The sequence below is a fragment of the Salmo salar genome, chromosome 08 (genome assembly GCF_965601325.2).
Source record: "Salmo salar chromosome 08, fSalSal1, whole genome shotgun sequence".
In the NCBI taxonomy this organism is placed as follows: Eukaryota; Metazoa; Chordata; class Actinopteri; order Salmoniformes; family Salmonidae; genus Salmo; species Salmo salar.
Window position 1 is genome coordinate 23,148,946 of NC_138298.1, and position 13,389 is coordinate 23,162,334.

Here is a 13,389-nt window from a genome sequence, read left to right on the forward strand (position 1 = left end):
AGGGACTCGGCCACTAGTCAGGATCAAGGGAAAGATGAACAGAGCAAAGTACAAAGAGATCCTTGATGAAAACCTACTCCAGAGCGCTCAGGACCTCAGACTGTGGCGAAGGTTCACCTTCCAACAGGACAACAATCCCAAACGCACAGCCAAGGCAATGCAGGAGTGGCTTCGGGACAAGTCTCTGAATGTCCTTGAGTGGCCAAACCAGAGCCCGGACTTGAACCCGATCTAACGTCTCTGGAGAGACCTGAAAATAGCTCCCCATCCAACCTGACAGAGCTTGAGAGGATCTGCAGAGGAGAATGGGAGAAACTCCCCAAATACAGACGTGCCAAGCTTGAGGCATCATACCCAAGAAGACTTGAGGCTGTTATTGCTGCCAAAGGTGCTTCAACAAAGTACTGGGTAAAGGGTCTGAATGCTTATGTAAATGGGATATTTCAGTAAAAACCTGTTTTTGCTTTGTCATTATGGGGTATTGTGTGTAGATTGATGAGAAGAAGAAACATTTTTTTTTTATCAATTTTAGAATAAGGCTGTAACGTAATTTTTTGGGGAAAAAGTCAAGAGGTCTGAATACTCTCCGAATGCACTGTAGGTGTGTGTCCTGATACTGGCAGGCATATGATAACCTAGAGCCACAGAAACAAGGCTTTCTCCAGTTTTTGTATTCAAAAGTATTAATTGTAGCCTTCAAGTTATCTGCTGTCTGTCAGGAATAAAACATATCTTTGACTCATGCATTACAGATTGCTACATTTTGTAGTGTATAGAACATACTATATGAATATTCTTTTCTTGGTAAATATGTTTTAAGTCACAATGAATCTCTTTTTAACTGTTGGCTGATATAAAGAATATTATATTATGACAAAATAAACCCGTTGTGACGTCATAACGTCTGGATTTTTAGGCAGGAAGGCAGGCGGGAAAATACACCAAACCACGTCACAATTAATGTTGTCCAGTGTAAAAATATCATTGGCTACTCCACTGTCACGGGGGTTCCCTGCCCTAGATTGCAGGGGTTAGACAATACATTTGAAGTCTATCGCTTTAAATTCCAATCTCTGATACAGCAGAGATCATAAAGTCTGTCAGTAGAGGGTGAGAAATATTATAAATTACACCTGAAATATTCTTCATATTTCAGAGTATAGTCTTTGGCGACCAGAATCGTTTATAGTCATAGTTATTTAATCACTGTGTTCAATTAGATAGGTATTTCAAAAGGTAAGTTACATTTTTTTAATCGCTAAACTGTCTAACGTTAATCTGACTAACGATAGCATTTTATTAATGGATAGCTACTGTAGTTCTCTGGAAAAAGCTAACATTTGAGTTAGTGAAGGTCTTTGTTGGCTCACTGTACAGTATGTGTCTTCAATTAATTCCATGTCGACAATTTTGAGCTAAAATGGAATAAACAGGCATGGTGTTATGTGATGCTAAACCCCGAATTTGACCAAATTTAACTTAATTTTTCTCATTGAGTAACTAGCTATAGCTCAAAATACCTAGCCAGTCGGCCTTTGTATTATGTACAATGCTAACACGAGCACTGATGTCGACACTATTGCTTGCTAACCAGCTCTGTTCAAGAAAACCCTGCCTGCCGGTGCCAGGATTTAGGCACTTGCATGAGCGTGTTAGCCGGTCAGAATAGACCAATGTGTCTTGGCTAGTTACAAAGTGATTGTTGCTAGCTGTTCAACGTTTCTTATTCCTGAAATTGAGCCACATGACTTTACATCATTAAAGTGTTGATGCATATTAATACACGAAGGAACTGATCGGGGTAAACAAAGTTGTCAGAGAAGGTAGCTTGAGAAAAAGCAACGACGCCACAAATCTAGTTTAGCGCCATTAGCTGCCTAACGTAACTAATGTACCAGTTTCACTATCATTTAATTAGCAACCGGTACGGGCTTAACTGTGCTTTTTGTTGATAGAAATGTATACTTACATCACATTAGAATATTGGGGGTAATGTTATTTATCAATGCACGCAGTGTTAACGTGTTGGTTAACTAGAAGCTAGCTAGCGAGTTTCCCCAATTTAGCCTAGCAAACTAGCTACTTTCCCAACCTAGTTGTAGGAAGCCAGCGTTAGCTAGCTAATCCTCGTTTACCTTACAAGTATGCTGCCCTAACTAGTTTGCTAAATACACTTCCAAATAAGACGAGGCCTCTTTCAAAACATTTGGAGTTAGTCTACTATTCCTAGCAACATTTTATGTCTGGTATCAAGGCCAGGGAAATGATTCGACGATGCCACACAAAAATAGACATCCAGCTACGACAGAGGCTGTACCAGGTCGTGGGAGGCCTTCCGCAGTTTCCGTCACAATAGGCCTGGCTACTATCAAACAAATTAATTTAACATGAACCTAATTTGTTCATTTGATTAGTAACATATGTTCAGACAATCTCTCAACTCTTCCGAGAACGTCTCGTTGAAGTCGACCTATGCTTTGTACCCCTCTTTTGTGTCCGGGTGGATAAACATGATGGCGCAGTTGCACGCTAGTGTGTGCTAACAAAGTAGGTAGTTAGCTAGCCAACTAGCAACGATAAATATGTATCAGTTTAAAATGTGAACACGAACAACTTGGTGCATTGTCGTTTAAAAATGAGTTGACTTTGTATTCATATTCTCAACTAATTTCAAAACTAGAAAGCGACGTCTTAATAACCAGTTTCTGTACACAATTTTCTATTAGCTCAAATTTGCATGCAAATAACATTCAAGAACGATTCATAAGTTGCTAAGTTTTCCATTGGTCTCATTCTGGTATTAAGGGTTGATATTGTACATGTTGCCTCAATTATGTCCAATAAGAATTAGTTGTCATGGCTTCATTTTCCTTCTGCAATGCTGACCTGCATGTTCTTAGGTCACTTCAAAGTATTACTTCATATCAAGATTAACATATGTTTTGTTAATGTTCTGTTTCAGCACTTGATATTGATTACCAAAGAAATGGTGATGGAGAAGCCAAGTCCCCTGCTTGTAGGGCGGGAGTTTGTGAGGCAGTATTACACACTCTTAAACAAAGCACCTGATTTCCTGCACAGGTACTGACCGATTTGTCTAGATTGAATAGCCCACAGTATGTGATAACCTTCCATTGCTGTATGTAGACTTGTGCCAGCAGGACTTCAAATGTCTCTGCTTTGTCATGACAGGTTCTATGGAAGGAACTCCTCCTATGTTCATGGCGGACTCGACTCCAACGGGAAGCTTGCAGAAGCGGTGTATGGCCAAGCGGTAAGTGTCAATAACCTAAAGATCCAGAAACTACCTGTTTTGAAAAACATAGCACAGTCAAGAGTCTTCACTCGGGATGCTTTTCATGCAAATCTCAAATAATTTCGATTTTAAAATGTTTTTTACAAACCTTCCAAGTGCTGTGATGTAATAATGCAGGAAATTTGATTCTATTATAAACCACTCCTGGCCTTGTGATTTACTTCTAACTGTACTTCCTTCACCCTAACCAGGAAATCCACAAGAAGGTCCTGTCCCTGCAGTTCCAAGAATGCCACACGAAGATCAGACACGTGGACGCCCATGCCACTCTGACTGACGGCGTTGTGGTCCAAGTGCTGGGTGAGCTCTCCAACAACGGCCAGCCGATGAGGAAGTTCATGCAGACTTTTGTGCTCGCTCCAGAGGTGCGTAGTACGGTAGGCTGAAGGGCGGGGCTCACTGCACACACTTAACTAAGCATTGGGTAGTTGTCATATTTTAATTGTCACTTACTGGGAATTTTGGATTGTGTTCAGCAGTCACGAAATGGTAGAATGAATTGAAGTGGAGCGACTACCTGCGTTGTGTTCAGTAGGGCTCAATGTTCAGGAAGTACCTCCCTGATTCACTCGTTTTCAGTGGGCATAAAATGTTTTGAAACAAACTGCACTTTTTTTTTTTTTAGATTATGAAGTGCCTCAACTATGAGGGGAAAGCACAATTTCGTCAGCTAGTGCAGCACAAATGATAATAGCTTGTTGTCTGGCTAATTCCACAGGGTTCCGTGGCAAACAAGTTCTACGTACACAACGACATCTTCCGCTATGAGGATGAGGTTTTCGGCGACTCTGAGGCTGAACTTGATGAGGGTAAGAAATTCTGCATTTTGTTAAGTTAAATTATCTTCAATATTGAATTTGCATGTCAAGTTGTTTATGTTTTGTAAACTTTGTTTTGTTAATCGATGATACCTCAGAATCTGAAGAGGAGGTTGAGGAGGAGCAGGAGGAGAGACAGCCGTCCCCAGAGCCACTCCAGGACAGTCCTAACAGCACTACTTACTACGAGCCTCACCCTGTCATGTAAGTCTATGCCATGGAGACCACCATGCCAGTTTGACAATGATGTTTAGATCAATGGCGACTAGATGTACTTAATGATCTGTTTTAGAGAAATTGAGTTTACGTACAGGAAGTGCACTGCATAAAAAATAAAAAAAAGTTAACATGGCATACAGTTGCTATGTACACTCACCGGACAGTTTATTTGGTACACCCATCTAGTACTGGGTCGGATCCGCTCTTTGCCTCCAGAACAGCCTCAATTGTTCGGGGCGTTCTACAAGGTATCGGAAACGTTCCACAGGGATGTTGGTCCATGCTGACGGCGATGGCATCGCGCAGTTGCTGTGGATTGTTCGCAGCATGAATGTACTGCCGTCTAGCACATTCCAGATGGTCTATTGGGTTGAGGTCTGGGGACTGCGCAGGCCACTCAAGTAAATTGAACTCGATGTCATGCTCCAGGTGCTGTTGGACAATCAAGGAGTGTCAAAATCTTGGTGCCCACGAGCCCATTTTGTTTTTACCTGATAGGTGTGGAACCCGGTGTGGTTGTCTGCTGCAATAGCCCATCTGTGACAAGGATCAACGAGATGCCGTTCTGCACACCACTGTTGTACTGCGCCGTTATTGATCTAATTGTGGCCTGCCTGTTAGCGTGCACGATTCTTTCCATTCTCATTCTACCTCTCTCATCAACTAGCTGTTTTCGCCCACAGGACTGCCGCTGACTAGATGTTTGTTTTTTTTCTTCTGTCTGTCGCACCATTCTTGGTTTACTCTAGACATTGTCGTGTGGGAAAATCCCAGCAGGGTGGCCGTTTCTGAGATACTTGATCATACCACGCGCAGTCTTAAGTCACTCGTTTTGCCCATTCAATCGGAACAGTAACTGGATGCCTGTCTGCCTGCTTTATCTAGCAGGCCACATGACTCACTGTTTGTTGGAGCAGTCCATTTTCGTGAACGGGGTGGGGTACCAAATAAACTGGCCAGTGAGTGTACAGTTGCATCATATTTGTGTCAAGAAGAAATGTGACCGAATCCAGTCATATTGAGCTTGTACCTTATTATAAACTCGGATACATCTAGGCGAACAGCTGTAAACTTGACTGATTTCTGCTTCATTTAGCAATGGTGTTGAGGAGCCCATGGAGGAGCCGGCTCCAGAGCCTGAGCCCGAGCCTGAACCGGAGCCCGAGGTAGAGGAGCTGAAGCCCGACGTGGAGGAGAAGGTGATGGAGGAGCTGGAGGAGAAAGCCCCCTCCCCGGTCCCCATAGAGTCCCCACCCAGCACCCAGGAGGCCCCCAAGGTTGGTCCACTCTCCTGATACAACAGTGCTATGACCATTATAACATCACAATAACATGCAGGTTGCATCTGAAATCCCACTGCTTTTCTCTATAGATCGCTGGACAAAAGTTCACTATAGAAGGAATAGGGTGCCATTTCAGAAGTAGCACTGATTACTGTGAAGATGTCTGCCTTTCAAAATCATATTGTACGAGGAAAGTATATTGTACTGTGTTCTACTGATTGGCACGGTTGAATTCTGACTGAATTCCTGGCAGACCTTCTCCTGGGCCTCGGTGACCAGTAAAAACCTGCCTCCTAGCGGTACAGGACCCTCCTCTGGAATCCCCCCCCATGTTGTTAAAGCACCAAGCTCACAGGTAACCCCTCCCCCCGTGTCTTGTGTGTGTCTGGGCTGAGTGTTGTCTGTGGTCAAGTAGGTCTCATCTCCTCTGTGTGTCGCGTTCCTTTACAGCCCAGAGCGGAGACCAAACCTGAGAGCCAGACGGCCCCTCTCCGGGGACCCCGGGACCAGCGCCCCCGCGACAGACCAGCCTTCGTACAGCGAGCATCCAGACCTGGTAAGACCAGTGGGACCTAATGGCAATGTGTTTTTCTATACGTGCAATATGCTCTTGGTTTTAGGTCTGCTTAGTTCTCAACATGTCACCAAAGTCACGGGTGCTCACACTTCTGTTCTAGTCTTTATTATTTACACCTGGGTCAATGTGTGCACGTCTCTGTCACTTAGATGGTGTTGCACCTTCAGAATCACAAACCGGGAAACCCCACTTCAGTTTTGTCAACAAAGGTAATAAAGCTGTGACTTTGTACTAAACGGGCTCTCTTCAGTGTTGGTACAGAGTGACGGTGCAGATGGTACCTAATGACTTCTCCTGACTGCAGGTCGGGGCGAGGCGGACCCTGGTGAGATGGACAGCAGAAGGATCATCCGGTACCCAGACAGCCACCAGCTCTTTGTGGGCAACCTCCCTCATGACATTGACGAGGCAGAGCTCAAGGACTTCTTCATGAGTAAGCACTCGTACACATGAATGGTTATTTAGCCATGCCATTTTCTGGTTATCAATGGCAATTAAATCAATAGAATTGTGTGCGTTTGGAACAGTTTACATCTTCGATCCTTTTGGTAAGGTGTGACTAACGAGTTAAACTCCAGATGACGTAGCAGGAGGACAGGTTATGATTTTCTGTATTTGCAATGGGAAAACTAAAATGTCTTCCTTCAGCTTTTGGCAATGTAGTGGAGCTGAGGATCAACACCAAGGGAGTCGGAGGAAAGCTGCCAAACTTTGGATTTGTGGTCTTCGACGACTCTGACCCTGTCCAGAGAATCCTGGGGGCGAAGGTATGGGGGGCAAGTACTGAGTTCATTATCCCCCTCATTCACACTGGTGTTTTGGTGGCACACGGCTTGATGTTTTAAATCACTACCTAATGGGTTTTCTGCACAGTATCCTAATCCCCAAATATGTAGCCCGTTTTCCCTTTGTTTGAATCTCAGCTATAGGAGACTGAGTATTCAAGGTTTTACTGGATCAAAATGGTGCTGGGGGGGGGGGGTGCTGACTGGAAATGTGAGGCCCTCCCGTTGTCCGCAGAGACAACATTCAGCTTGGCTTATGCTATCTGAGTCTCAAACATTCTAACAAAATCAATGGGGTTCCCATGCTCTGACAAAAATACTCCTGAATGTATCATTTTGGAATTTGATTCTCCTTGACTCTTTTTATTGTTGGTTGTCAAGGATCGAAGAATTAAAAGATAATATATTGGGGGGCTCCTGTTTTAGCTATTTGGACATAGGTGGCCCGAAAACACTTAGGTGGCCTGCCCAAGACTTTTCTATGCAGGAAAACCACAAACAATCGATACAACCTAAGATGCAACAATAGGGTTTTATGGTGTGCAAACCAGTGAATGAGAAGGATTGTGAAAAGGGTATTTTCTTAAGGTCCCCTATCACCTGCCAGTCCTGTATTAATGGTCCCCTCTGTCCTGTAGCCCATCATGTTCCGCGGCGAGGTGCGTCTGAACGTAGAGGAGAAGAAGACCAGGGCGGTACGTGAGCGGGAGGTCCGTGGCGGAGGAGACGACCGCAGAGACATGGGGAGACGCGGCGACAGGGGCCCCGGCGGCCCGCGAGGAGGCATGGTGGCCGGCAGCGGGAATATGCGTGACGGCAGGGGCCCCCCACCCAGGGGCGGCATGGGTGCTCCCAAGCCCGGCCTGGGCTCTGGAAGAGGAGCAGGAGGAACCGCCGAGGGCCGCTTCACCACCCAGCGCCGCTGATAGTGCCACCTGCAGTTTGGAAGTAGTACCACGTTCTTCATCTTCTACCGTTCTCGTTAACGAAAAAATCTACATGTATAAACGTATATACTTTTGTTTGTTTATTTTCGTTTCGGTAAAAAAAGTATTTTTGGCTTTGGAATGTGACACAGCCTGTCAACTATTTCTTCTTTGATGTGACAGACAAAAATGAGCAAACGTAATATTTGCATTTTCGCTTTACTTAGCTGTGAGCTGAGCGTCCTTTTCCAGTGTTGTCAAGAATTCACAAACATTAATTTGTAAATTTGAGGAAAAGCAACCAGGAGTAATCTGCAACGTTATAGGAGGAGGGACTGATAGACTTTTACCTACGATAATACAGCCCATCATTTGGAATAGAGATTATTATGCCTCGACTTACCGGGGCGCTACGTCATGAAACCCCTCTTAATGCACATTTTATATGTGGGAGTTCTCTGCCTGTTACTGTTGGGAAAGCATGAGGTGAATTTCCTGCTATGGGGGGGCTTGCATTTAGTTTTTTTCCTTTTCAAAGAACACTGCTTAAAACAAATTGCATAATGCACTCATCAATATGCACTAATGGGTACTTTTGTCATGTTACATTGACATCCTGGGAACGCAGCTGGTTGAGACATCTACTGTTGTCTCAAAGCTAAACGACGTGACAAGGCAGGCCTCCACTTCAGGCCTGTTTACTGTGACCAATATACTTTTTTTTTCTCACATCTTTCATCTGCGAACCCATAACTATGCTTCAATTACTGCAGGAATACAACAAGACACAACAAACCAATCTACAGAATGATTATTTTCCTAAATGAATTTAATAAAAAGCTGAAAGTTCCTGGACTTCACCGAACGGGGAAATAAAAGGCTGGTCCACAGACACAAACCAAGCTGACCAATAGGAGAGTGGTGGTGATAATGTTTGTGGAGACTCGCTCCCTATTCTTTGTTGATACAAAGTTTTATTTTTTTAAAATTTTTTCTTCATGCATTCCCCCCACCCTTGCCAGAACCGTGAAACTGCCCCCCCCCCCCCCTCCCTCTCCCTCCATTCCCCGTCAAGTGTACGGAGGAACGTAATAAATGTACAGCAAAAATCATAGTTCACTGTATGATTTAATTCTTTTTTTTTTCAACTTGACTATAAAAGCATGATGGTGCCTTCTATTTCATCTTTCCAGTCTTACTAGTGAGTTGAGGTCGGGGTGTCCGGTGTCGCTCCCAGCTCCAGTTGAACTACTCTACCTACTGAGGCCAGGAGAATTTGCAGTGTTCTTCACAGGATTATAATGTTTTTCTGGTGCACATTTCACTCTCCCATAAGTACTGTTCAACTACCTAAGATGATGTGCTGCAAGTTGTGCATTTGTTTATAGTATCTGCTCTGGGGTTTTGAAGAGACTAGAGAGACAACGGGTGCCTGAAGTTTTAATGTTAAATGTCCCAGAGATGCGTTATTATGTGAAAGGACTCATTGGAACATACTAGTCATGGTGTGTGTGTGATTCTTGGTTAGTCAAGCAAATGGGATCAGTTGATAGTTTGGATCTGCAGTATTGACGAGTGGTTTGCTTAGTAACTGTAACGGACAGTGAAAATGAAATGCCCTCTTAAAGGAAACCGTTGTATTGCACGTCTCAGACGTGGGCTACTAAACGGTTCTGAATCGGTACGGTCAGTCGGCGCAGCGTGGTCTTTGTCTCGAACGGTGGCACACGGAATAAGCCCTGGATCCAAGGGCATCCGACTGTTTCATCAACAACAAACATTTTTCGTTGGCAGCAATTTTTGTAAAATGGTCGTCTTAGGTGTGGTTTAGCCTTAGTGCAAACTTGATCTGGGATGACACTCACTTTTTTTAATCCATTTATGCGTTCATATTTTTTTAAATGCTGATGATATTCAATGTGCTGTGTACCGATTTTTCTAATTTTTTTTTTCCCACTAAGGCAAGTCAAAATAAGATTTCCAGTACTCTGCCAGTGGAATGGGAAGTTTTCTTTTTGTGACTGTGTGAAAGGGAAGACCTCGGTTTCAACCTGGAATAGAATCGGAGGAGAAATGACAAATATTTTGCACTTCTTTTTTTCTTATACTGGTCTTCTTGCACTGAAACGGAAAGTTAAATCTGATGTAGCGCCTTTTCCAAAATGTCGTACTGAGGTCTTCCTTGTCAGGTGGTATTGCGCTATTTCTGGGACAATCTGTCACAGTAAAAACACTTTCTACATCCTACCCCCTTTTTGACATAGCTCTCATAATTCATTTTCTCGTGGCGTGGGCCAGCTTAAAAAGCCAGTCACACTGGTGGTTCCTGAAATGCATGCACCTTTTGGTTGGAATGGAGCGACGCGCCGAACACTGGTGTGTGTGTTATGGGAAGAGGCCATTTTGAAATTGAGCCCCTTTCTCCAGGAACCCATTGTTGGTCACTGCAGAGCTACACCCCTCCCCATGTTTCCACATATGGACAAGTTTCACAGTTGCCTATATACTCATCATGTGAGTTTCATATTATGGCTAAGAAAAGGGCACTTACTGCGATTTTACTTTTGCAATGGGCAACAAGGGCGAGGAGAGTCAGTCGAGTGGAATGCCATCATGCTTTCTGGCTAGTTTTCTGATGTCAGTGCTTTAAAACTCAGTGGTGTTAAAATGTTTATTGGGAGCAGATTTGTACTTTAATTTTTTTTGCTCTGAAATTTCAGTGAAAACCCCCATCTCTACCCCCAAGTTTCAAAGGACCCCCTAAAGCAAAGGCTGTAAACTTTTTCCACTGTTGAAAAATGCTGTAGAGTGGATTTAAATGTATATCATTCCAGTCCTCTTTTCAGTGGAATAGGATTTCCTTCCTGGCTTTAGCAAGTGTGGTACGCTAAGCAGTCAGTTGGTTGCCATCTTAATTTACTGTGTTTACCTTCTACTTGTTTGCTAGTAGAAACAAAAAAATGTGTTGCAGATGGAGCAAATTTGTTTTAGTTTTCCATTTTGAATGTGTTTGGACTTAACATACAATAAACTACTGATATCTGCACCAGTCATCACGGTTGTCATGTTTTAAGGGGCACAGCAGTCAACCAAATGTCATAAAAGACAAAAGTTGGAAATGCCCCAAGATGTTGGATCCTACTTGAGAATATTAACAAAGCCAGAAGTAATGTGGGTCTCAACTATAAAAAAAACTGAAATATGAACTCAACATGTAAACTGTTGGTCCCACATTTCATGAGCTGAAGTAAAAGATCCCAGAAATGTTCCATGTGCACAAAAAGCTTATTTCTCTCAAATGTTGTACACAAATGTCTTTACATTCCTGTTAGTGAGCGTTTCTCAATTCACTTGACAGGTGTGGCATATCAAGAAGCTGATTAAACAGCTTAGTCATTACACAGGTGCACCTTTTGCTGGGGACAATAAAAGGCCACTCTAAATTGTGCAGTTTTTTTACTCAACATAATGCCACAGATGTCTCAAGTTTTGAGGGAGTGTACAATTGACATTCTGACTGCAGGAATGTCCACCAGAGCTGTTGCCAGATAATTGAATGTTAATTTCGTTACCATAAGCCACCTCCAATGTTTTAGAGAATTTGGCAGTATGCCCAACTGGTCTCACAACCACAGACCACGTGTATCCACGCCAGCCCAGAACCTCCACATCCGGCTTCTTCACCTGGCTCCCCAGTGGGTGGGCCTATGCCCTCCCAGGCCCACCCATAGCTGTGCCCCGCCCAGTCGTGAAATCCATTGGTTAGGCCTAATTAATTTGTTTGAGTTTACTGATTTCCTTATATGAAATGTAACTTTGAAATTGTTGCATGTTGCATTTATATTTTTGTTCAGTGTGTAGTTACCACAGTCATAATTCTTGCTAAACCCCGCCTGTTTCTACAATTTCTCTTCTTAAAATGTTATTTCAAACCTAACCTTAACCACACTTCTGATTTCTAATGAAAGGAACGTTTCTTATTGGCAGTCCCTTCCTGTTTCAGTCCCTTTTTTGTCTCCTTCAGTTTGGTGCATAATGAACACCACCTCGTTCCAGCTCCCGTGGTAACTGTCTTGTGTTGATCTCAAAGGCAGGCGAGGTTGACCACACAGGTCTGCGTATTTGTGACACAGGCATGAAACTCTCAGATAATGAATCCATGAATCATTGTTCATTCTGGCTTGATTTAAAGTTGCACTTGTCGAAACTGGCTTTCTTTGCAATGCAGTGTGTAATTTGTATTGTGCAAGCATCGTGATTCTGAAGGTAACATTTTAAACGTATTAATTTAGTGTAATTAAATGGTTGAGCACTGCACTCCAAAACAACTAGGACTGTTTATGAAAAGGAACTGGTTTATTTTAGTCATGTAAGCATATACGCATGATGCTGCGAGTGATTAAAAAATAAAAACATGATGCTTATCAACACTTCCGCATAGCAGATTCAGCACACAATGGCACTGATCATATCAGCCTCTACCGATCTCTTGTCTGGGACAGTAATGGACAGTAATGGCACCAGAAACTCTCAGCCATAGAAATAGAATCTATAGAACGGACACCCCCCCATTCTATTTATAAATGGTCTTAGGAACCCAATACTTCAGTCACTCAGAGAATTCTCTTCAGATGAACCTCCATGCAAAGCCCGGACATAGGCTGAGATTACAGAGGGGGGCATGAGGTAGTTGGGCACACTGCCATAACCTCTTGGAAACCAGCTCATGGGGTGGGGATGGCGCGCTGCAGCTCTCTGAGGGACAAAGAACATTGATGGTGCAGGAGGGAAGCCATTTATGTTGGGGGCACCAGGCCTGATGGGTAGGTATGGGACAACTGGAACCTGACGTTGAGCTCCCTTTGCTTTTCCCTTGTTTTTGTTATTGTCCAGTTGTGGGCTGTTGGTGGTAACTGTGGTCGGGGTTGGTTGAGTCTGAATCTGAGGGGTTGGGAGGTTGTCCATGACTGATATGACCTTACATGGAGACTCGTCACGGTTGATGTCTATCTCAGTTGCATCGTTTGTGCTCAGCAGTGTGTGAATAACATCATGTTCAGATTGGCCAGAATGATCCTCTGTGAAAAGAAACATAAGTGAGAAAGTTGTTTTTGTTGTCAATAATATAAATTATATAAATGCCACTGAAGATCGACATAAGAGATCAATCATGTTTACTCAGTAGTCTTTAGCCTGGGATCCAAGCTGAATATCACACCATGTCACTGAAACAATATTTATACTGATCAATATTCAGTTTGGATTCCAGGCTAGTCTGAATGTATTGATTTTTTTGACTCACCTTGTCTGTCAAATTTGTGCACCTTTCCTCTCCCCTTCTCCAGGTAGTCTCCCGTGGGAATTGCCCCTTGATCGGGCCAGGAAGTGGGAGCCTCATCATTCCTCTCTGGATGACATTCAATACATTGTGAAAGTGATGCTAACACAGATTCATTTTAGTTCTG

General features: G+C 43.4%; 1 protein-coding gene across 4 annotated transcripts; it reads left to right on the forward strand.

Moving 5' to 3' along the window:
* The first annotated feature begins 993 nt into the window (after positions 1-993).
* On the forward strand, positions 994-10,970 carry LOC106610282 (ras GTPase-activating protein-binding protein 2). 4 transcript variants are annotated; one of them, XM_014209546.3, is made up of 13 exons: positions 994-1,236; positions 2,963-3,081; positions 3,193-3,274; positions 3,508-3,693; positions 4,035-4,125; positions 4,233-4,338; positions 5,450-5,630; positions 5,890-5,991; positions 6,087-6,192; positions 6,363-6,422; positions 6,518-6,646; positions 6,862-6,989; positions 7,637-10,970. In XM_014209546.3, exons 2-13 carry the CDS (start codon positions 2,987-2,989, stop codon positions 7,922-7,924), a joined length of 1,554 nt encoding a protein of 517 aa, XP_014065021.1. In that variant the 5' UTR covers positions 994-1,236; positions 2,963-2,986; the 3' UTR covers positions 7,925-10,970. The 4 variants fall into 4 exon arrangements, with proteins under 4 accessions (XP_014065021.1, XP_014065022.1, XP_014065023.1 ...); XM_014209547.3 differs by having other exon boundaries at positions 6,862-6,980; XM_014209548.3 differs by having other exon boundaries at positions 3,508-3,681.
* Positions 10,971-13,389: the final 2,419 nt, after the last annotated feature.

Coding starts and splice junctions, on each gene's coding strand:
- LOC106610282 (XM_014209546.3), top strand. CDS start 2,987: ATGGTGATGGAGAAGCCAAGTCCCCTGCTTGTAGGGCGGGAGTTTGTG. Junction 6,193..6,362: donor ACAGCGAGCATCCAGACCTG/GTAAGACCAGTG, acceptor TCTGTCACTTAG/ATGGTGTTGCACCTTCAGAA. Junction 6,647..6,861: donor GCTCAAGGACTTCTTCATGA/GTAAGCACTCGT, acceptor GTCTTCCTTCAG/CTTTTGGCAATGTAGTGGAG.